Genomic DNA, 23,053 nt, shown 5'->3' on the forward strand with positions numbered 1-23,053 from the left:
TTGGGCTGCTTGCGCAGTTTCGGGACGCTCTTGATAGCGAACGCCAGCTCGGGGCTGGCTGCCACTGTATTTGTTGCTGTTTATATGACGATCAAGGTGTTGCTTTATTCCCTCCGCATGACTGTCCAACTTCAAATGTCAGATCTTGAGCACGCGTTGTCATGACTGCATCCCTCCTTTCATCAATCGCAAAGGCAGGGGTCCAGCCCCCAATCTGGCCAAGTCATGGATAGCGACCTCATCCTGGTGACTGGGAGAGGCGACATAGGCTCGAATATCGACGTTCTTCTGCCGTTGTTATCCGAAAACTTTCAATTTCGAAAATCAAACGTGGTCCTCGGTAAACTGCTGTAAACAGCGTCTTTGTAGGAAGTAGGACGAGAATATGCGCCAGTGTCGGAAACAGTTTTTGCATGGAATCTCGATAGATTGCTCACATCAGGATCGCCGTCCATCCAGAAGAGGCCAGAGGCCATGGTTGTGAGCGCTTCCCTTTGCCTGCCACTCCAGCCGATACCAAGACTCGTTGACGTGGAGTTTTGGCATCAACGCGAGGCGGAGCAAGGAGGTCAAACAGATAGGGAAATCCCTGTTGGCATACACTATCAGTATACTGTCATCTGTTCAGTATCATGAATACCACTTACGGCCGACCGATGGGGCCGATATCTGTCTATCTGTGAATTCTGCAGCATTTGAGTTATAGAACCTGATGATCTTTCTTGAATGCTGTATAGGTTTTTGACCTGGTACCTGGAAGAGATACATCTTGAATTTGTTGGTCTTGTATGTGTCGTCAAGGAGAGCCGGTAAGCACCCGCCACGGAGGCTCTCCCAATGGAGGCTGGGACTCTAGGTGCCTTCGATAACAAGGTAGAGCTCAGGGTAGTCTCCGGATGAATGATGTGACAAGCTTCTGTACATGACCTGCCAAAATGTTCGGTGGTGGATGTTCCCAGCGTGAAACTACTGTGTGGTTGTGGGTGCAAGCAGGCAATAGCTTGGTGTTGAGCCGTGATATCGATATTGGACTGTGATATCGATCTTGAACTGTCATATTGATAATGAACTCCGTGGACTCATATGGTTTCTGTAGTGGGATGCCTTTCCCAGCAGGGGAGTTTGCTCCTCGATGGCAGTGGTATCGCATCCACCTACAGGTGGACTGCCAACAGCGAGTGATGAGAAGGGTTGTGTCGAGTCCATTGGAACTTCTTCTGTGCGGCGTCAAGATGATGGCTGCTTCCTGTAAAGGCGTATCCCCGAGAAGTACACATGGAAAACAGTGCTTGATGATATCAGCGAATGTCTGCCCAACTGTTAGTACAGGGAGATGCTCACCTGAGGCAGTCTTTCCTGGGCCGGATGTTGATCTTGATCAAGTGCCGTAAGGCTGCTCTTCCTCGAGAGATGCCCATCATACAGCCTCCAACGTTGTTCTGTGCCGCGGCAGATCAAGCAAATTCCGGGCGGGACATTCAGGGTCAGGCGGTAATGACAGTTCTCTCCGGGCTCGGATTCAGCGCCAGATCTGCATCAGGGTCCCAAGAATTTCAGAAGTCAGCAGTCAGAAACATGGCGAATTTGACTTGGACTGCAACCTACCTTGAATCAACAATGTGTTCCCCCGATGGTACAATGATCCTTGGGTGTCCTCGTTTATGAGTAAGTGTAGCATCAACCGTCTCCGTGTATTCGCCTCTGTGTCGGGTAGGCAGCATTTTCTAGTGAGGCCGCGTCTGTGGAGGGTTCTGGTGCGTTTGGCTGTAGGTTCCGTTTCCTCTTTCGTGAAACTCCAAACGGCTGCAGTTTCGGTTCGAGCCATTGCATCTGACGCGAAAGTGTCCGGTCAGTATGAATAATGATATTTCTAGATATATAAATAGATGGAGATAGAGAGATGGGATAGAAGGGCTGCGCGAGGGTAAACAGAGTGAATAGGAAGAACCAACTTACTACATGTACTCGGCCTCATCATCATCAGAGTGTATCAGTATCATAGTTCCCTTGCATCATTGGGTCTTCCTCGGTGATGCATATCAGTGCATGGCTGTAAGATGGAAGATGTCAAAGTGCGTATGTCTTTTGGGAACAAATCTGAATAAAAGAACAACAGGGGACTCGGGGGGATGATATAAGTTGTCATAGACAGAGTTTCCGAGCCCAGGGCCAAGTGATTCGACGATACCTCCCTCGTTTGGAGGCCGCCAGTGTCTGGCCAGCTGCGTCTGCGTTGTTGAGACTCATGCGTAGTCCCGGCTCAGTCCACCAGGACACGTATACCTGCGACGTAGTCTTCCACTATCAAACGGCTTCTATCGTTGACATCTGACGGGGAGAGGCATTGAGTCCTCGCCAGTCCGGTTAGTCGTCGGCCCTCTGCAGGTATTTCGTTGAGCATGGCTGCGGTTTTAGCATCTTGAAGCGGCGACTGGCCGATGCTTACACGTAGCACTGTTGCCTACATGCTATTGTCCGCTTCAAGCTCAACATGATTACAGCGATCTTTCACTTCTGGGTTTCCCTGAAACGTTAAGACCACTCCATCCTGGGTGTAGGAGGCGTCATCAGAGGCACAGTTGACGGCATGGTGCACTCTTGGTCCATCAGGCATCATTCGTGACGACGGTACCCGGCAGATGAGGCGTTGCTTGATGTGCCAGGGTGCGGTTGATTGCGTCTGTTGGGCTTGGAGCCGGCCTTTGATTGTGCACAAGCTGTCATTCAAACGGCGACGGAACTTTGTCTTGCCTTTTGGTGTGTAGAGTTCTTGCCTTGGCATGCCCTCATACGAACACAGGGCTGACTTTTCAAAAGACGACTGTGAGAAAGACTAAACTTTCAAGAGAGAAAATTGAGTCTCAGAGAAGCTCCATGGACCCTTTGTTTCGATTGAGCCTTTACCTCGTAGCTCACCAGGATCGTTTCTTGACGTTGACACACCCTGTATAACCCATCTGGGCCGCAAAGCAGTGGAATAAATGAAAGCAGATAAATCGCCGTAATGATAAGTTTAGATGTGCTTCACGATAATACATTCGTCTCACAAATAAATCATCACCACTAGAACAGAATACAACTTCAACTGCCTCGCGACGACAGAGAACCGTCCCTCTTCCTCACAAAAGCTGGGTGACGTCGAAAGTGAGGTACCTCCCCAAGATACTACTAGGTACTACTAGTAGACCCTTGCACTAAGCCTAATCCGCGATAAGGTGAAGCGCCGCTCCCAATCGCGTTCCGCCATGGTGTCCTGAGACAGTGAGAGACAACGAAGCTGCGAATCGCCTAATACTAGGCAGTATCAGCATTATCTCGACATTTTCCTCATCCCTTCACCGAGACCAAACCTCGCGCCACCTCTCCTGCCTCTTCAACGCCCAAAGAGCCTTGTCGCATCATCTCCAGGGATTGTATAACCCGTAACAAATCAAAGAGGAGAGAACACCACAAACCCGCCAAAATGTCAATGTGGCTATCAGATAACCAGAGTATGCAAACACCCCACGAAGACCTCACGCGACCATGCCCGACTCCCACTACCTACTTACCTACCTGAGGTAGTCGATGCGATACAACCAAGGTACTGACTCGTCGCGTGTAGAGATTGGGGTCGTCTTCTGCTCAGGCGGTAGGTACGCGACCCGTCCGCGAGCTTCGAGCTGCGACGAACACAAGCGCCTCGGTCTAACGCACGTCGCTCCGAATCAGGTGGACTCTTCCTCGTTGGGGGAGTGATGCTCTTCTTTGATCGTGCCATGTGAGGTTTCCCATATTGTCCCCAGGCTTGCCTCAAGCAAAGGTGGTTTTACCTGGCTAACACTAGTTGTGCTTCGCAGGCTTGCGATGGGAAACGTACAGTCCTTCCACCCCCTCGATCGCGACACACCATCACCCTCTTCCAACACGGAACTGACCCGACGACTTCTTAGATCCTCTTCCTCATCGGCCTAACCATCATCATCGGCCCGCAAAAGACATTCTTCTTCTTCGCCAGGAAACAAAAAGCAAAAGGCACCGCCGCCTTCTTCGCCGGCCTGACGCTGATACTGATAAAATGGACCTTTATCGGCTTCCTAGTAGAAGCCTACGGCATCGTCGTACTCTTCGGCGACTTCCTAGGTACCATTGCAGGCTTTGCTCGAGGGTTGCCTGTGGTCGGGCCTTATATCGGGATGCTGGCGGATCGAATAGGGCTTGGTCGACGCAATGCCGAGTTGCCCGTCTAGGACCTTGATGCGGATTTTCGTAAATTGGCAGCTTCAGCGGCCCAAGATGTTGGTGTACGCTTGATTCACTGATCTGTCCGAGAAGGACGATCCGCGATGATGAAGAGCTCGGGGGTTGGTACAGAATCTGGGGCAGGTGGGCAGCGAACACCTGTATTTTGGCGTTAACTGAACAGCGGCGTTGAGGGACGGTGTAACGATAAACTGCTGGATTGTAGAATGTATCTAGGTATCAGCCCGAGGCTGGGCGTGACAGTCATGATACAAGCGATGGTAGCTAATAGCAAGCCGTGAAGACACTCATGGAACCACCCTGAGATGGCAAACAGCAGCGATAACGAAAGTTCAGTCACCAGAGTCATGAGTAACAAGGATTTTGAAAATGTTGGCTTTTTTTGTCGTTTTTTTCTTCTTCTTGGAATCTGCCGAGAAAAGATGACTTTGGTCCTCCCAACACATGGCAGTTAAGTTGCAAAGATTTCCCACGCAAACTCCTCCTTGACGTCCTTCCCCTTTATATCATCCAACGCTGTCACGGCACAACTGCTCGACACCTTGAATTTTGCACTCCGTCTTCAGCTTCCCCCCCCATTCCACCAGCGATGTAATTATACTTCTTAGTATCCGGTGTTCTTGAGGTGGTCGGCGAGAGCGCTGACGACCAAGGTGGCGTTTCCGGCCTGCTGGGTCTCGTTGTGGATGCCGATAACGATGGCCTGCTTGGAGGCGGTGATGGCAACACCCTCCCGACCCTAAGAATCTCCTATTAGCACAAAACTTCGAGCTATGACGTGGATAGACGGCGACGAATTTCGGAAGAAGCGGATCGGGGAGGATCAACGTACAGCTCGGGCGTAGATGTTTCCCTCATCGACTCGGGTCACGACGTAGCGCTGTCCGGCAATGTACAGGCCCTCGGCGCGCGCCTTGTCGGAGGCGGCCTCGTTGCCGCTGACGATGTCGGCAATGACCTTCATCTCGGCGGGTTGGATCTGCATTCATTCCCCCCTTTCCATCAGTATAAACCGTTCTGAATCCGCGAAAAAGCTCCCGTGCTGGCAGTTGAGGTGGGGGGAACACAATACCGTCAGAGAAGGAGAGGTGGCCCAGGCGCTGTCGCCAGCAATGCTGATGATGGCGCCCTTGGCGACGTGGCCGGTGGCGACCAAGCTACATTTCCCGCAGTCAGTATTTCGACGTGTTCGGATCGTTCAGGCGCAGCGGCGGGAGAGAGAGGGAGAGATGGAAGTAAGCACCTAGTATCGACGAAAGCTGTGGTTGACGAAATGTTAGTAGCTATATCACTTTCTCCCTTCTGCTCGTCCGTTTCGAGGTCGAGGTGGGGTTATTCTCGGATCAGGGGGGAGCTGCTGACCTTGCCAGGACATGATGACGGCTGTGTGTGAAGCTGTGAGTCGTGGAGACGGGAGAGACTGAAGAGACAAGAGAGAGCAACGAGAAGAAGAAGAAGAAGAAGAAGAAGAAGGAAGGAAGAGAAGAAGCCGGCAGAGATGAAAAGAGGCAAAAGGGTTCTCGCGAGCTGGGAAGCAGGTCCAAAGGGTAAAATGGCGGAGTGGGTTGTTTATCTGGTGAGGTGGATATTCGTCGAAGCAAGCAGACAAGAGACAGACAAAGCCTCTCAGTTGCCCCTCGTTTTCCGTCCCATTAATAACCTCTGACCCAGAAACCTTGCCTTTTTTTTCCTTATGACAAGTAGCGGGTACCTGTCCGCACCGGTGATTTGGCGCTGAGCACCACGTCACTGGGACCAGAATCCGAGCCCAATGTTCCCCGCCGCGGGTCCTTTTTTTTTCCCATTCCCTCTGGAGCGGGAAGAGAGGAGAGAGAGAGGAGCCAAGCTGGCCCAAGGAACCCCACCAAAAGAAAACAGTGAGCAAGCAGCTCAGCACAGCTCAGCTTCTGGCCATCGAACGTCTACTACTAGTAGTACTTAGGTACCTACTGCTAATGTCCTCTACAGGGTGTCTACAGGGTGTTTTACAGGGTGTCTACCGCCACTTTGGTGCCGCTGCGGGTACATGTGCAGTCGAGGTCCCATACGAGTCCCCCGTCCCGTCCCGTTATAGGAGGCTGCGAGAATGGCCGGATTCCAAGGGGGATGAGCTGTGCCTGATGCTAATTCGGGTGCCTGCTTATTGACCTCGAGTGCAGTAGACGCAGCGCTAGCTTGGGTTTTGACGTCAAGTTCCGGAAGATGATGCTGGCTGGTCACGCGTGATCGTTGTGTCGACAAGTATCAACAACCTGTATAAGGGGGAGAGACACGGAGAGAGGTTGTAGTGGCGATATCATCATCAAAAAAACGCACTTGGCAGAAACTGATACTACATACCCTCTAGGCAGCCAGTCTCGGGCTGTTGTAGAACTCGGGTGCCTTGGTTGAAAGTGGCAGCCTGACCGACTGTGCTTGACAGCCTTCGGTCAGGGCCGCGATATCAACAGCTTGACTCTGTTAGCTTCTTCGACCCAGACTATTCCTACCAGGTCCCTTTAAGGGGGTCCCTTTCTCCAGCACAACAGTTGCAGCCTCGGCACTGCTGCAGGCCGGACAGTCCACTCCCCCGCTGGCGGCTCTTTGCCCATCTTCATCTTCATCTTCTTACTCAGAGACTCATCACAAAATGTGATAGATGCCAAGCCTCGTCTCCCGGCTTTGACACCTACGTCATCTCCCGAAAAGCTGGGAGACTCTGAGACACGCCATAGGAGCTCGAGAGCACGGGTATCAACGTTAACCGAGCTTCTCCCAGCAGTCCCATTGCTTTTGCTGTTGTCGGTGAGAAGAAGTGCCATCAATCTACACTGTATTACATCCTGTTGTGCACCCATGCTCTCACCTGCGAATGACATTCTGGCGGATTACCTGGCTCATCTGCTGCAAGGCCATTGAGAGTGACAGGCTGATCCGAGATTGATCACATGGAACGCAACCTGTCGTGAGCGGGGCCCCATTTCCACGTTGTCTGTTGAGACTGGAACAGCGAAGGCATGTGGAGATGACGATATTTGACGGCAATTTCCTCTTTCGTCTAGACAAAGAAGAATTATATTGGCTTCTATTACGAAATGGCCTCCGCTGTCGTGAACAGATCTAAAAGGAGCAATTTTGGAAAGCGTACCTAATGAGGAGATAGGCCACTCGGTAAGACGCAGTAAAGCTGCAACATGTTCTCTCTGCTTGCCGTCTCTAAGTAGGTATATAATGCTGCCTCGCCTTTCTTCTTTCTTCTGCAACACACTAGAGCTGAGATTCAATAACCGGCTGGTAAGCGCCTTCTCTACAACTCACCATAGGACCCAGTAGTTCCGCCTAAATTACGCCGCTTCACGACGAATCAGCCTTTACGAATGACCAAGTCATGACTCTGACGAAACATCCAGCATCACCAGATATCGTGCCGCTGTGGATGAGGCCGATTGTTTAATGCAGCAGCATACAGAGCCGTCGAGGGTCGATACGAGCCGGATGCCATTCCGAGATTCCAATACTAGGCCTGACATGCATTCGGCTTCAATATAGATGGAATCGCGCTACTCCCGAAGCTGCCACTAGCTGCTTGCAATCTTCGCCATCCACGCCCACTCTGCCCTTTATCTGATACAATGACAGCGAAGCAAATGTCGAAATTACCGCTGGAAGCATATGTACAGTTGAGATGCTTGTTGTCGTACATGTGATTCGTCATCAACGGCTCCCTGGTGTTTCCGACGGCAAGCCCAGGTGGAAAGAAGTGAAGCCACTCAATGTCCGGCTGCCTACATGTACCTCAATGACCTTGGCCCTGCTACCAACAACTTCAGCTGTTCCAGGTTACCTTACGATTCCACGTCAGGATATCTCATGTCCTCTGACCGTACAAACACACTGGCGCGACTTCATAGATTACCTGACATGGGGTGCTAGATTTACATTGTGCGAATCTAATCTATAGAGCAATCAGCCTTGGCCAATGACAACGTGAAAGAGCATGAAGCCTTTAGCATCCTCGTTTCAAAAAGATCCGGCAAATACCAGCTGCAGATTACACGGAGGGAAATGGAACACTGAACATTTCCCATGTTCACCTACACGGTATTACAAGGACACTATCCATCAAGTTGAATCCTCGGCTTCGCTTCAGATGGAAAAGCCGACGCCTTTGCCGTTGGTGGCCTGGGTAATACTGGCTGCGATAGACGAGAGCCCCTACTCGCCTACTTGTAAGGCAGTTGTTTGTCCAGTCCCCCTTTTGGGCGTGTTTGCATCTGTATACTTCATTCCTTCAGTGATCGGCCTTATCCTGATACCCATAGAAACACACACAGAGTCCAGCATACAGAATGCATCAGTCAACGAGGAGCGTATTCTGGCGCAGCGCTTAATAGCATGGGAGCTCGCGTCTGTCTTCAGGAGTCGGTCTTAGTGTCGCACCCCGCCACGGTGAAATTATCAGGGGCCGGAGGAGCCACCGCGTCTGAATCTCAGATCGGCCTCTCCAGTACATACAGTAGGTACGTGGGACCGACCGCATCTGGTTCCTCCTGGCTCTTCTTCCTCTGCAACGCGCGTGTGAGCAGAGGCTCCGGCTGCTGGTGTTGCTGTTGGCGCGTGGAATGGGGACGTTTCCCCGCGGCTGGCCGGTGTGTTTTGGATGTCGTGATATCAATAGGTGTCTGTGCTCGGAGCCAGATACTCCAAGGGTCAATCGTACATGCGAAGCCAGGGTTGAAATATCCACGCAAATGTTTGATGCCAGTTGGACAGGCATGGAAAGGCGGTGCCTGAGATTGATTGAGGCTTCAAGTTTCAACGGCAATATTCCCAGCTCGCCAAGGCGGTGACGGGGGGGCCACCTCCGATCGATAAGGTAACGTTTGATTTGATTTGGTCCAGTGCTGCCCTCACCACCAAACTGCGTCTCCCCAGCCACAATACAACATCCCGTCTCCACGAACTGCGTCTACGACTACTAGTATATCCCCAAATTATCCCGAAGCTGCAATATCGTGCAGCACTCATCGTCAAGCCAATTTCTCCAGCTTGCCCAATCAGGCAACCCTTGCTAGTCCCGTCGTTTGGGTCCATCCTGGTGCGGATCAGGCCGCCTAAACATCCGGACATCGCGACCCCTCTCATCAACCTCAAACATGGCTTCGCAGCTAGAAGTGCCGCGCGATATGCGACTGGCCACACGATCCTGTCCCCGGGCACCGCACTTTGCTGGCAAAGGCTTCCGCGTTAGGGGCAGCGAGGCCCTTTGTCCCGCCGCCTTGGTGCTTCCAAACCACACGGCCGCAGAGCATTATGCTGGCTGTTACGGCCGGAGCCAAGGGTCGTCCTAGGGTCCTTGGGGGGTCTTTGGGCTGACGACAAGCGTCGACGCAAACATGGGGTCCCCAACGAGCCAAAGGTGAAGACGCCCTCCCCCAGTACAGGCTGCCCGGTGAGCAGATTGTGTAGCATCTGCTTGTTATGCCCCAGACGAGGAGCGCCGCTAATAATTCCGACGCGGCAAGTCCTTTAAAGGCGGACGAGGGTACAAGTTTGTTGGAGGACCGGCTGTTTGCGTTTCGAAATCCAAAACGCCTCTGCCTTCACGTCGACTCGGCGCTAGGTGCTGGATGTGGTGCTAACAGCTCGCTACACTAATAATAACATCTCAGTCCCTTCTCAAACGTCTCCTGCCCGTCTGACCCTGAGCCCAGAGGGGAAAATCATCGCATGATCGCTTCGGCTCCAGGCGTGTCTCTCACCGGTTTCTCGCTTCCATCGCACGGCGACGCGGCCTTGGCGCTGAACCATGGGCCTCTTCAAGGCGCGGACAGGGGACACCACAACCTTGCCGAAGCCAAATTTCTCTCACCAACAAGAGCCTGTCCACAGCGGCTCGCCGATTCATGCGGCATCTGAAGAGGGCCCGCAAAAATGGCCAGATGAGAATAGGAGCGGCAAGTCGTCTCATAAACCGGCCTCGCCCGCACGGTCACCCAGACCTGCCACGACGGAGAGCGCTCTCAGCCCTCACCAACAACACGGTCCTTACCTTTCTCCAGGCCTGGATGCCACTTCTGCCGCCGGACGGCTTAGACAACTTGATCAGTCGGGATATAGCAGGTCTACCGAACACATCAGCTTAGAACCTAAGTCTGCGACTACGAAGCCTCTCGAAGGGCGAAACTACAAGCAATATCACATACCGATCCCACGCCAAGTACCATCGCCAGCATCGCCTCCCAAGGAAATGCCGACCTCAGTCTCACTCGCACCGCCCTTTTCCGGCGCCAACGACACAACCGCCGTCATCGGCATGGCACTCGGGAGCCCGAACCACCCCCCCGTGTCTGCTAATGCACCATGGCATACTCAGACGCTCACGACTGTAACTTCAGGTGGGGATGCCACGGAACCCGCTGCTAACACCAACGGCCTCTCAAGGTCAATGTCCAAGAGGTGGAATCCGTTTAGCAGGACGAAGTCAAAGCGATCCAAGCCGGCGGACGGCTCGCTTTCAAGAGCGCAGGACACGGATTCAAAGAAGAGTCTTGATCTTGGAAGCCGAGTCCATTTGGTCAAGCATAGTGATGCTTTGGGAAGCCAAAAGGGCAGCTCAGTCAGCCTATTAAAGGAACCAGTCCCAACCGTCCATGTATTGCCAGAACCCCGAGATGCAGTGGTACCGGCACGAGAACCCCCTGCGCCGCCACAGCTTCAGTCACTCATGAGTATCGAGATTCCGACTGTGGAAATGGAGCGATACAGCATCATGTTTGGAAGCATTCTTCAAAAGCAGCAGCCGCAGTTCCCCCAAGTCCTACAACAACCCTCGCTGCCTCGCCCGCCGCAGGAGTCGCAAAAGCCGCAGTTGGCACCCGAGGCGCAGCATCCTGAACCCCCTCAGAGGCCGGCGCCAGTACCGAAGCCGCAGCAGTCAAGGCCCAAGGAATCCGAGAGTCCCCGGGAGCGGAGAGAACCTCAGGGATCACCACAGAAATTGCAGCTTTTCCCGCAGTTACGACAATCACAAGAATCACAGCGGCCAAGCTTGCCAGACCGGCGGCAAGTCAAGGTGGACAAGCTCAACCTGCCCGCAGCCAAGGAGTACCGGGATGGCTCCGTGCCTTACGAGATAGTGGTGCCGCAGAGATCGACGTCCCCTTCTCCGACAGGCTCATCATCGGTTGCCGTCTCTGCCCATGATCAGGCTCCTCCTGCAAACAACAACCTTCCTCCTCGCGTGTCCTCGCGGGCCCGATCCAACACCACCACAGCAGTGGCCAACTTCCCCAATCCCGCCATGAACAAACCGCAATCGCAGATGAGGAAAAGAACATCGTCTGTTTCTACCCCCTCCCGCGCCCCCCAAACCCTGCCCGCAGACGCCGAACCGATGCCGGAGCGACGTGACCGCCTCATCTCCAAGTTCCACCGAAAAGAATCACTATCAGACGACACTGACGACAAAGTCACTCACTCGACCGAATCTCTTGTTTCTGCTCCGACACACGCACCGCCACAACCTCGATCTATCCTCAAGAAGCCAACGGCACCCCCGCCGCCTCCCCCTTCCAACCGCTCAGCCGAGCACATTGCGCCTCCAAAGCAGCACCAGTCCAAACCCTCCGAGGCATCTACTATCCGGAGTGAAACAGACGAGGAGGGGGTTGAAAAGGCTCTGTACGAGGCCGTGGAGATTTCCATCGCGCGCCAGATTAGTGTGTCAAGGCAGCAGCGGAGATTGCTGGTGCCTCTCGACCGCTCCGCTTCAAGGAGGGGTGCGAACTCGCCAGACGCGGCTGCCAAGATCAACCTGGGCAAGAATAAGAGGCTCGTCGAGACGAAGACCGCGGTGCCGGTCCTGATCCATCAGGCTAACAGGACGAACTTTTCGCACGGGGGATCGCGAAAGAGCTCGCGTGTGGTTCTCGAGGGGGCGTGATGGGACAACCTTTGACGTTTTCCAACTGATCATTCTTGTCCTATTTTTCCTTCTTTTGTCCCCTGAAGTTGATCTTTCTGTTCATACTTTACCTTGATCTTCTTCGGGTTCATCAACGGCTTCTTTTTCATGATTCTACCCATCACCTGGCGTGCAATGCTTTCTATATGCCTACTCTTCACTTCCATTTTCTGTGTCATTTTACTTCTACCTGATAACCGGTCCTTTTTTTTCTTTGTTCTGGACACAAAAATCTATTTCTTTCCATGAGCATCTGTGCATAGCCCCGGGGGCCAAGCCTGGACAGCGGATACCTACATATCAAAACAATAGCGAAGCGCGGATTTCGCGAGACCTCCTTCAAACCCATCTATATGAGAACGGCTATTTAGAATATCCTTTGGTTGTTATAGATAGATTGTGATATAAAGAGCCGTCTTGAAGTGTTTCCGTCTTTTCACCCCTTGCATCTCATGCGACATTTCATGTGGGATTGAGAAATACAGGATATATGTATTAGAGATGGGAAAGATAAGGTAAGGTAGGTATGTTTGCGATTCTGTCTTTGATAACCAATCTTTCGATAAAACAAACAGCCCATTCATTGCTGAAGAAAACATGACCGTATGCAACGCCATATAAAAGAACCTCTACATCAATACGCAGCAGGAATTCTGCTTCTTTGCTTGCTCTATATTCGAAACACGTTAGCCACAAGCCTGACCACAATTATCCCAGGCATCAAATCACATCGGGGAAAGGGGGCGCGCGGAAAAAGAGACAAAAGGAAAAAGAAGAAGAAAAAAGGGGGGGTATCTCATACGATAAAACATCTTGCTCTGCGCACTCAGCCCATCACTCTTAGCCACCAAATCGTCAATCTTCTCCCCCCTCTGCAGGACGCTCTCAATCGTCTTGTGCAGCACAATCTTGGTCTCGTCGAGCTCCTTCTGGATCTTCATGATGCTGTCGGCCTGCTGGGGGTCCTGGTACTTGGCGAGGTAGTCCCTGAGCTCGGGGAAGGGCAGGACGGGCTCGCCGGTGGCCCACGAGGAGCGCGGGTGCTTGGCGAGGAACTCGTCGACGACCTTGCTGAGGAGCTGGTGCGCGACGAGGGCGGGGTACTGGTGGTCCGAGATGATGATGCCGCAGATGCCCTCGGTGCGGCCGTAGGCGTGGAAGGTGTAGTCTGTTGATGATTTGGTCAAGATGTGTGAGCTCTCGTTCTCTGGGAGATAGAATCGTCTGATTTTCTTTCGGGGCTTCGATAAAGGGAGGATGGGTGTCCAACCTTGTTCTTCGACGTCTTGTCGTTGGGCGGGACGGGTGCGCTCGGCGACGGTCTTTGCGAAGAGGGTCATGAATTCGCCATAGCTGCAAGATGGAGACGGTGATTTTTTTTCGTTCGTTAGCTGCTTGTTTTTGTTTTGACGAAGGGCATGTTGCCTTGCGAAGCGGAGTGCTTGTTCGCTGTTTGAGTGCCTGGGGAGACCAACTTTTGGCGTGTGAAGCGCGAGTATGCGCTCAGCTCCTTCTCGGCGACGAGTTCGTGTGCGGGCTGCGTATCGTTGCGGAGGATCTATATCTCGAGGGGAACAAAGTCGTGTGTTAGCCGAATAGTGGACGATGACGCTCGAAAGATTCGGTGAAGGAGGCGAGGGAAGCAGGGCGACTCGGAGGGGACGTACGCCAATGTAGTGAAGCTTCATGATGGGCGAGTTTTGATCGGGTTTGACGGTTTGTTCGGTGTGAATGTTCGTCGGGGATTCGAAACGTGCGCTGGCGAGTTGTGCGAGTCGAATCACACCTAGACAAGAAAAAAGGAGACTGGAGTGTTGATGGGAGAGGGTGGGAATTGGGGGAGCAGGTCGACGTTGGGAAGAGGCCTGAGGTGGTTTCACAAGTCGGAGTTTCAGATGCGCTAATGGGGGAGCGAGGCCTTGAGTTCAGGTTCAATCAAGCATTCCAGGCGCCGCAGGGATGAGGCTTCAGTTGGCATGAGGCTGGATGGATCACCCGCCCCACGGACCTTTAGGCGCTCGACTCCACTGAGGATGGACGACGAACCCCGCCAAGTCCACTGGGCAGAGGCTGGATTCAGCGCTGCGGGAGCGCTGTAGCGTCTGGGTCTTTAGGCGGACTTTAGTGTGGGGGGGCGGGCGGTGTGTGACTGATGCGAGCTTCTTAGTGTATGTACCTTAGGTATGGATTGATGCGTCATCCGGGCTGCTGGCCATCTTCACCTTTTGTTGCCGTAAAGATTTAAAAAAAGGTCGAGGTGCTTCATGCAGCTGCACCATCAAACATCACTTCACAGTTCGGACTGCAACTTTTCAAATCTCCATACTGCCGTCACCAACGTCATCATACCAAGGAACAAGGAACAAGCCTGGGCGAAGATGGCTTCATCCGATCTGATGAACGCAGAAGCCGAATGGCGGCAGCAGGTCGCTGCCATGAAGGCGGCCATCGCAGACCTGAAGCTCCCCCAAACCAACGCCAAACCGTCCGATGCTGATGACGACCTAGACGAAGATGACTTTGCCAACCACATCATGCCCAGCGGCCAAGACGTTTGGGAATTTATCTCCGATGACGACGAGTACGAGTACTGCAGCAGCGACTTTGCGGACGACGGCGCCGACGCAGCCACCGGTGGGTTTGGGGCCGAGTGGCTTGCTGCCAAATGTGATTCGATTGCGGCCAAGAACGGCATGTCTGCGGATGTCTTTCAGTCTCAGATTGTTAGTGTTCTGTCGTCTGGGCAGCCGGACGATGAGCTGCAGGCGCATCTCACTGATCTGGTTGGGTTTGATGACCTGGACTTTATCATCGAGCTATTGGGCCACAAGGACGACATCCTTGCGTCCGTCTCGACTCAGCATCATGAGCCGGAAACTCAGACGCGGAAACTCCTGACCAAGGCTCAGAGAGAAGAGGCTCTTCGTATGCGCGACTACCAACACAAGAACGCAGCTCTGGCACCCAGCTTCTCCAAGGAGCCGCAGTATCCTCACGTCTACCGGGCCTATAATGCGGGAAACACGCTGAGCGCCTCTGGCAAGAAGTACGGCTTGCCGGCTGGCAGTGAGCGTCTTCAGTTTGAGAAGTATGAAGAGTATTTTGTACCGGCTGGGAAGAAGGGCGTTCTAGGACCCGGAGAGAAGCTCGTCAAGATCTCAGACTTGGATGGACTTTGCCGCAATACATTCAAGGGCTATAAGACGCTCAATCGAATGCAGAGCCTAGTCTACCCGGTGGGATACAAGACGAGCGAAAACATGTTGATTTGTGCACCAACCGGTGCTGTAAGTTTGAGGAGTTCAAAAGCTGTTACAACATGCTCATCATCATCATAGGGTAAAACTGATGCAGCAATGCTCACAATTCTTCACACCATCGGACAACATTGTCAGCCAAACCCCATCGAAAACCCAGAGGCAACCGAGTTCGCCGTCAACACAGATGAATTCAAGATTGTCTACGTGGCACCGATGAAGGCCCTGGCGGCTGAAGTTACCGAAAAGCTAGGCAAGCGCCTTGCCTGGCTCGGCATCAAGTGTCGAGAGTACACGGGCGATATGCAGCTCACCAAAGCCGAGATTGTCCAGACCCAAATTATCGTGACCACCCCTGAGAAGTGGGATGTCGTTACGAGAAAGGGTACTGGAGATACGGAGCTCGTGCAAAAGGTGAGACTGCTCATCATCGACGAAGTCCACATGCTACATGACGAGCGTGGAGCTGTTCTGGAGTCTCTGGTGGCTCGAACCGAGAGACAAGTCGAAAGCACTCAGTCGCTCATTCGGATCATCGGTTTGAGCGCTACACTGCCCAACTACGTCGACGTTGCCGATTTCCTCAAGGTCAACAAGTATGCCGGCCTGTTCTACTTTGACGCCTCGTTCCGTCCTGTCCCACTGGAGCAGCATTTCATCGGCGTCAAGGGAAAGGCGGGTTCCAAGACGTCCAAGGACAACCTGGACAACGTTGCCTTTGACAAGGTCAAAGAAATGCTACAGCGCGATCACCAGGTCATGGTTTTTGTGCACTCTCGCAGGGACACCATGGTGACGGCAAGGATGCTTCACCAGAAAGCCATTGAGCAGTTTTGCGTCGATCTCTTTGACCCGACCGGACATCCTCACTACGGCCAGGCATCACGGGACATGAACCAGTCCAGGTCCAAGGATATCCGAGATCTGCTTCCTAAGGGTATCGGTGTCCACCACGCTGGTATGGCACGAGCCGACAGGAATCTCATGGAGCGGCTCTTTGCGGATGGTGTACTCAAAGTCCTGTGCTGCACAGCTACACTGGCCTGGGGTGTCAACTTGCCAGCTGCGGCGGTCGTCATCAAGGGTACTCAGGTGTACAGCGCCCAGGACGGCAAATTTGTTGACCTCAGCATTCTTGACGTGCTCCAGATCTTTGGGCGTGCTGGTCGTCCCCAGTTTGAGGACACTGGTATCGGTATGATCTGCACCACTCTCGACAAGCTTCCTCATTACCTGTCAGCCATCACGGAACAGCAACCTATCGAATCCAAGTTCTCGACCAAACTGGTGGACAATCTCAATGCCGAAATCGCCTTGGGCACTGTCACTTCCATCCCGGAAGCCGTTCAGTGGATCGGATACTCGTATCTGTTCGTGCGAATGCAGAGAAGCCCCATGAACTACGGCATTGAGTGGGCGGAAATCCGAGACGATCCAAACTTGGTTCAACGGCGTCGCCAGTTGGCGATTCAGGCAGCGCGGACTTTGCAGCAGTGCCAGATGATTATTTTTAACGAGAACACCGAAGAGCTCCGCAGCAAAGACATTGGCCGCATTGCCAGCCAGTACTACATCCTCCACACGAGCATACAAGTCTTCAACACGATGATGCATCCCCAAGCCACCGAGGCTGACGTCTTGAGGATGATTAGCATGAGTGGAGAGTTTGACAATATCCAGTCCAGGGACAGCGAGGCGAAGGAGCTGCTGCAGTTCAAGGACATTGTCCCGTGTGATGTCGACAAAGGCATCGATACGCCTCAGGTCAAGACTAACATTCTACTGCAGTCATACATCTCCAAGATACAGCCGGATGATTTTGCTCTTTCCAACGATATGAACTACGTTGCTCAGCAATCTGGCCGAATCTGCAGGGCCCTGTTCATGCTTGCTCTGAATCGGAGATGGGGCCATCAGTGCCTGGTGCTTCTGACCCTGTCCAAGTCGATTGAGAAGAGGATCTGGCCATTTCAACACCCTCTCCATCAGTTTGACCTCGCAAAGCCAATCCTGAACCAGCTCGACTCCAAGGAGAACTTGACCATTGACGCCATGAAGGAAATGGAGCCGGCGGAACTCGGAAGCCTGGTGCACAATCAGGGCGCTGGAAAGAACATTGCCAAGATACTCAACAATTTCCCAATGGTTCACGTGGAGGCTGAGATTGCGCCTCTGAATCGAGATGTTTTGCGTATCAAGCTATATGTCATTCCAGACTTTGCGTGGAAGGATCATATTCATGGGACGTCAGAATCCTTCTACATCTGGGTCGAGAACTCGGAGACTTCGGAGATTTACCATCACGAATACTTTATTCTCAACAGGCGAAAGCTTCATGATGAGCACGAACTCAACTTCACCATTCCCCTGTCGGACCCGCTGCCGAAGCAGATCTACGTCCGGGCAATCTCTGACCGATGGCTTGGGTCGGAGACGGTGACACCCGTATCCTTCCAACATCTCATCCGCCCAGATACGGAAAGCGTGTACACGGACTTGCTCAACTTGCAGCCGCTGCCCATCACTGCGCTGAAGAACCCAGGTCTGGAGGAACTGTATGCGAAGCGCTTCAGCTTCTTCAACCCGATGCAGACCCAAATCTTCCACACTCTGTATCACACCTCGGCAAACGTTCTCCTGGGATCCCCAACGGGCAGTGGAAAGACGGTTGCCGCCGAGCTTGCCATGTGGTGGGCGTTCCGGGAACGACCAAAGTCCAAGGTGGTGTACATTGCGCCAATGAAGGCTCTGGTTCGCGAGCGTGTGATTGATTGGGGTAATCGCCTCGCTAAGCCGCTGGGACTCAAGTTGGTCGAGTTGACGGGTGACAACACCCCCGACACGAGAACGATCAAGGACGCGGACATCATCATCACAACTCCCGAGAAATGGGATGGTATCTCCCGTTCTTGGCAGACGAGGGGCTATGTTCGGCAGGTCAGCTTGGTGATTATCGACGAGATTCATCTGCTGGCTGGAGACCGTGGTCCGATTCTGGAGATTATTGTTTCTCGTAAGACGCATGAACTCGTGACCATATAAGTTGCAGCAGCTAACTGATGGCAGGAATGAACTATATCTCGTCGTCAACCAAGAACAAAGTCAGGCTGCTGGGTATGTCGACGGCATGCGCGAATGCTACTGACCTGGCCAACTGGCTTGGCGTGAAGGAAGGGCTGTTCAACTTTAGGCATTCAGTCCGCCCCGTGCCACTGGAACTGTACATTGATGGCTTCCCAGAGCTTCGAGGTTTCTGCCCGCTGATGCAATCTATGAACCGGCCCACGTTTTTGGCAATCAAGAATCACAGCCCTGAGAAGCCCGTCATCGTGTTTGTCGCATCCCGACGACAGACTCGCCTGACGGCCAAGGATCTCATCAATTACTGCGGTATGGAGGACAATCCCCGACGCTTTCTTCGGATGGACGAGGATGATTTGCAGCTCAATCTGTCGCGCGTCAAGGACGAGGCTTTGAAAGAAGCCATCAACTTTGGCATTGGACTTCATCATGCCGGTCTCGTTGAGTCTGATCGACAAATCGCCGAAGAGCTGTTCTTGAACAACAAGATTCAGATCTTGGTCGCAACTAGCACCCTTGCCTGGGGTGTCAACCTGCCAGCTCATCTCGTGGTTGTCAAGGGCACCCAGTTCTACGACGCCAAAACCAGCGGCTACAAGGACATGGATCTCACCGATGTCTTGCAGATGCTGGGACGCGCTGGACGACCTCAGTTTGACAACTCTGGCGTGGCTCGCATCTTTACACAGGACGCAAAGAAGGATTTCTACAAGCACTTCTTGCACACTGGCTTTCCCGTGGAATCATCGCTGCACAAAGTTTTGGACAACCACATCTGTGCCGAAATCTCGGCAGAGACAATCATGAATAAACAGGACGCACTCGACTATCTCACCTGGACATTCTTCTTTAGGAGGCTCCACAAGAATCCGTCATACTATGGACTGCAAATCTCGGCGGAAGAGCACAGCACCATCGCCGCGCAGCAGCTGGCCAACGAGTACATGATCGGCATGGTCGACAAGTCCATCGAGGAGCTCGAAGTGTCCAAGTGTGTCGAAGTCTTTCCCAACGGCGACGTCGATCCGACGCCTCTCGGCAAGATTATGAGTTACTACTATCTCTCCCACTTGACCATCCGCCACCTCGTGCGCAACGCAAAGGCAAACGCGAGCTTCCTCGACGTCCTATCGTGGATGTGTCACGCCACCGAATACGACGAGCTCCCTGTCCGCCACAACGAGGACCTGATCAACGACGTACTCTCGCAGAACCTCCCCTTTTCGGGCAACTCCTTCAACCTCCCCATGTGGGATCCGCACGTCAAGTCCTTCCTCTTACTGCAGGCATTCATGTCGCGCATCGACCTGCCCGTGACGGACTACGTCGGAGACCAGACCAGCGTCCTCGACCAGGCGATCCGTATCATCCAGGCCTCCATCGACGTCCTCACCGAGATGGGCTTCCTCTCGAGCTGCCTCCAGATGATGAAGCTCCTCCAAAGCATCAAATGCGCCCGCTGGCCCACCGATCCGCCCGCCTCGATCCTCCCCGGCGTAGAACCCGACGCCTCTTCCCCATCCAAAGAAAAAGACGAGCCCTCCCTCGCGACAATCAGCACCTACTCGCAAGACCAACTCACCTCGTTCGCAAACAAACTCCGCATCCCGTCCGGCATGCAGTCCCGCTTCAAGCGCGCCGCCTCCATGCTCCCCAACGTCGCCGTCTCCGTCAGCGACATCACCACGCTCTCGCTCACGGTAAACATCAAGCGCCTCAACCCACTCCTCGACCGCGAAGCCCGCATCTGGGCGCCCAAGTTCCACAAGCCCCAGACAGAAGGCTGGTTCGTCATCGTCGCGGACGTTGCCAACGACGAAGTCATTGCCGTCAAGCGTCTCGGCTGGGCCGGCCTCTCGTCGTCGTCGTCGTCTACCAGCGGCATGAAGAAGGCCCCGTTAGGTCAGGGCGGCTCGTGTCCTTCTGCTAGGGCGGTGCTGAGGCTGCCTGAACCAAAGGGTGGAGAGGCGCGGAAGCTGGATGTCCTTGTTGTGAGCGATGGGTATGTCGGGCTGGAGCATAGGGTGCTGGGGGTGGATATCCCGGCTCCGCCTGCGGTGGACGACGACTTGAACAAGTCGAAGCAGGGAAAAGTGACGGCAGGAGCATCATCATCATCGTCGTAAAGCAGCAACATGGAGAGTTACTCTGAGAAGCATCTGGAGGGGGACGTTGGAGGATTGATATGAAAGCTGATATTTGTCATACTTTGCTTGAAGATGGACTATATAGACTGTACAAGTAGAAAGTACAAGCATGCTACCTCGCACTACAACGCAGAATCAAGCATGTTAAAACAAGAAGCCAGCTTGTTTCACAGACGGTAGAGAGAAGCAAGAAAGGAATAGCAAAGATAAAAAGTACAAAAACCACAAGATGACTCAAAACACTGTCCCAAATGTCCCTTGAATTCCCGCCACTCCCAAAAAAAGCCAAAAATCAAGAGAGATGAAAGTTACAAAGCCATGTCTCGTGAGAGCTCTCTTTCCCAAATGTTCTACATATAACAAACAAACAAACAAACAAACAAACAAACAAAGAGAGAAAAAGAAACAAGAAAAATGAGGAAAAGAAAGTACCTACGGCCCCTTTCCGTCAGTCCCGCCTTGACCGGTGCCGCATTCCTTTTCCAGCCCTGTGTTGCGTGCGAAGGTAAAATGCGATACCTAGTATCCTGAACGCCATGTACCAGTTTGTCTAGAAAAGAAAAACGAATCGCATATAAACGAAGAAAAAGGCTCTCTCGTCAAGTCTCGCTTGTACAACAAAGACAACACGAAAGGGTGGGGGCGTTGAGGACTGAACCTTGACTCAACCTTTAAAGCAATCATCAGGCTGTAACGACAAAAGCCCTTCATTTAGCAGCAGCTGCTCTGGCGCTGCTTCTGCCGGCTCTCCACCCGCTGGTCCTGCTCTTGCGTAGACCCGGCCCTGTCAATAGTCACGGCAGGCGAGAAGCCCGGTGGGAACAGCCAGCTCCGCCGGTCCCGTCCGAGGCGGAAGCTCCCGCGGCCGTTGACGCCCTCAAAGTACCCTCCGTCCATACCGGACTCGTACCCGGGGGTGTTGGGCGTGGCAGTGGCCTGGAGCAGGGCCTGCTGCATCTTGCGGTTCTGCTCGACGAGCTTCCGGGCCACGACGCGAAAGACCTCCTCGACGCCCTCGCCACTCTCGGCGCTGATCTCGTGGCAGGCGTCCCAGCCGACCTCCTGGCCCCAGAAGCCGGAGCTCCGCTTAGAGCTGGGGCTCCGGGGCTCGAGGCCGCCGCCAATGGAGAGGAACGAGGGGCCGTTGTTGGGCGTGGCGGTCGGAGGCGGCGTGCTGCCGAGGCCTGGTGAGAGGTTCTCGGCAACGTAGGCGATGCAGCGCTCAAAGGGGACCTGGCGCAGCGAAGGGTCGCGGGCAACGATGTCGGCCTTTGTGCCAACGACGTGCAGGACGACGTCTGACGGCAGGTTGCGGCGCAGCTCCGTCAGCCACTCGCCCATGTCGGTAAAGGATTGGGCATCGGTAATGCTGTAGCAGAGGATGCATGCGTTGGCGCCGCGGTAGTATAAGCGGGAGATGGAACGGAAGCGCTCTTGGCCGGCTGCAAAGCGAGTCAGCAGGGAGCATGTTTGTGTGTTGTGCAGCATGACGCCTCGAGGACAAACGGCGGCGGAAAGGATTCATCATCAGGCATGAAGCCCTGTCAAGGCAGCACCGCGCCGAGGCAAGGCAAGGCAAGGCAAGGCAAGGCAAGACAGGGCAGGGATGCATGAGGCATGACAAATGGGCAAATACGCAACACCAAAAAGGCAACAAGATTGCACATACCCGTGTCCCAGATCTGGAGGCGCACAACAGTGTCGGAGTCATTGTCGACCACGCGCTTTGTCAGGAAGCTGGCGCCAACGGTAGACGTTACCTGAGCCGGGTTGAAGGAGCCCTTGCAGTACCGCATGACAAGGGACGTCTTGCCCACGTTTTGGGCACCCAGGACCACGATCTTGGCCTCGAGAGAGGACGACATGGTCTCTGCAGAGGCCCGCACAGGCGCTGTTCTGTGGCGAGGACACTGTCTAGATCCAGAGAAGGAGCAGCAGATGGAGGAGGAGGAGGAGGAGGATTGGTCGGCAGGCGAGGCTGTGGTGAGACACGAAAGACAGACGACGGGACGGAAACGAGAAAGGCGACGTTGGACGAGGCCAGAAGGAATGATGATGGTGAATCACGGAACTGTTGTTGGACGCGCGGGTGGGTCGAAGAAGGCAGCTTATGGCATTGTCGATCGCGTCAGCGTACTCGGAGACGGTGTCGGCCAAGAGTCGAGGGGACGATGCGATGGCATCGTTGGAAGACAAAGTGGCACGGAGAGAGGAAAGGTTGAGGATGACGGGAGAGGAGGAAGAGGAAAGTCATAATACGGGCGCGTTTACTCTGCCATGCGAGGGAGCTAAACAGCTTAGTGGCGTAGGGGGGGGGAGATCGAGTGTGTAAGCCCCTCCAACAGGCGAGCGAGGGGGGTGTGATTTGGTGCTCTGTGTCT

General features: G+C 53.7%; 7 protein-coding genes across 7 annotated transcripts; 3 read left to right on the plus strand and 4 right to left on the minus strand.

Moving 5' to 3' along the window:
• Positions 1-438: 438 nt before the first annotated feature.
• TRIREDRAFT_103801 (uncharacterized protein) lies at positions 439-1,721 on the minus strand (the record flags this gene model as incomplete). The annotated part of the gene is made up of 5 exons (XM_006962331.1): positions 439-602; positions 648-677; positions 1,159-1,309; positions 1,342-1,531; positions 1,606-1,721. 5 exons carry the CDS (start codon positions 1,719-1,721, stop codon positions 439-441), a joined length of 651 nt encoding a protein of 216 aa, XP_006962393.1.
• Positions 1,722-3,389: 1,668 nt separating this feature from the next.
• Positions 3,390-4,229, plus strand: TRIREDRAFT_21498 (uncharacterized protein; the record flags this gene model as incomplete). Its single annotated transcript, XM_006961922.1, has 4 exons — positions 3,390-3,491; positions 3,605-3,635; positions 3,840-3,855; positions 3,933-4,229. Exons 1-4 carry the CDS (start codon positions 3,464-3,466, stop codon positions 4,227-4,229), a joined length of 372 nt encoding a protein of 123 aa, XP_006961984.1. The 5' UTR covers positions 3,390-3,463.
• Positions 4,230-4,607: 378 nt separating this feature from the next.
• Positions 4,608-5,774, minus strand: TRIREDRAFT_74902 (uncharacterized protein). The gene is made up of 5 exons (XM_006962332.1): positions 5,605-5,774; positions 5,486-5,501; positions 5,315-5,399; positions 5,075-5,221; positions 4,608-4,981 (listed from the first exon to the last, which is right to left on the minus strand). Exons 1-5 carry the CDS (start codon positions 5,615-5,617, stop codon positions 4,847-4,849), a joined length of 396 nt encoding a protein of 131 aa, XP_006962394.1. The 5' UTR covers positions 5,618-5,774; the 3' UTR covers positions 4,608-4,846.
• Positions 5,775-10,993: 5,219 nt separating this feature from the next.
• On the plus strand, positions 10,994-12,166 carry TRIREDRAFT_103804 (uncharacterized protein; the record flags this gene model as incomplete). Its single annotated transcript, XM_006962109.1, has 1 exon — positions 10,994-12,166. The coding sequence occupies one exon, from the start codon at positions 10,994-10,996 to the stop codon at positions 12,164-12,166; it is 1,173 nt and encodes a 390-aa protein (XP_006962171.1).
• Positions 12,167-12,674: 508 nt separating this feature from the next.
• On the minus strand, positions 12,675-13,970 carry TRIREDRAFT_120184 (v-snare-like protein). The gene is made up of 5 exons (XM_006962333.1): positions 13,855-13,970; positions 13,663-13,745; positions 13,458-13,540; positions 12,990-13,355; positions 12,675-12,857 (listed from the first exon to the last, which is right to left on the minus strand). Exons 1-5 carry the CDS (start codon positions 13,873-13,875, stop codon positions 12,817-12,819), a joined length of 594 nt encoding a protein of 197 aa, XP_006962395.1. The 5' UTR covers positions 13,876-13,970; the 3' UTR covers positions 12,675-12,816.
• Positions 13,971-14,583: 613 nt separating this feature from the next.
• On the plus strand, positions 14,584-20,794 carry TRIREDRAFT_74907 (uncharacterized protein; the record flags this gene model as incomplete). The annotated part of the gene is made up of 3 exons (XM_006962110.1): positions 14,584-15,474; positions 15,526-18,457; positions 18,511-20,794. 3 exons carry the CDS (start codon positions 14,584-14,586, stop codon positions 20,649-20,651), a joined length of 5,964 nt encoding a protein of 1,987 aa, XP_006962172.1. The 3' UTR covers positions 20,652-20,794.
• A 589-nt stretch (positions 20,795-21,383) lies between these two features.
• On the minus strand, positions 21,384-22,537 carry TRIREDRAFT_55774 (rab type ras GTPase; the record flags this gene model as incomplete). Its single annotated transcript, XM_006962334.1, has 2 exons — positions 21,384-22,114; positions 22,342-22,537. 2 exons carry the CDS (start codon positions 22,535-22,537, stop codon positions 21,384-21,386), a joined length of 927 nt encoding a protein of 308 aa, XP_006962396.1.
• Between the last annotated feature and the right edge of the window lie 516 nt (positions 22,538-23,053).

Source organism: Trichoderma reesei (assembly GCF_000167675.1).
Source record: "Trichoderma reesei QM6a unplaced genomic scaffold TRIREscaffold_2, whole genome shotgun sequence".
Taxonomy (NCBI): Eukaryota; Fungi; Ascomycota; class Sordariomycetes; order Hypocreales; family Hypocreaceae; genus Trichoderma; species Trichoderma reesei.

What these genes read in the sequence shown, in the direction of transcription:
- TRIREDRAFT_74902 (XM_006962332.1), bottom strand. An exon ending in CCACCTCTCCTTCTCTGACG is followed by an intron (nt 5,222 to 5,314) that starts GTATTGTGTTCC and finishes GAATGAATGCAG; the next exon opens with ATCCAACCCGCCGAGATGAA. An exon ending in GAAACATCTACGCCCGAGCT is followed by an intron (nt 4,982 to 5,074) that starts GTACGTTGATCC and finishes GGAGATTCTTAG; the next exon opens with GGTCGGGAGGGTGTTGCCAT.
- TRIREDRAFT_120184 (XM_006962333.1), bottom strand. Translation starts at nt 13,875, where the DNA reads ATGAAGCTTCACTACATTGGC. An exon ending in TGAAGCTTCACTACATTGGC is followed by an intron (nt 13,746 to 13,854) that starts GTACGTCCCCTC and finishes CTCGAGATATAG; the next exon opens with ATCCTCCGCAACGATACGCA. An exon ending in ACAAGACGTCGAAGAACAAG is followed by an intron (nt 13,356 to 13,457) that starts GTTGGACACCCA and finishes AATCATCAACAG; the next exon opens with ACTACACCTTCCACGCCTAC.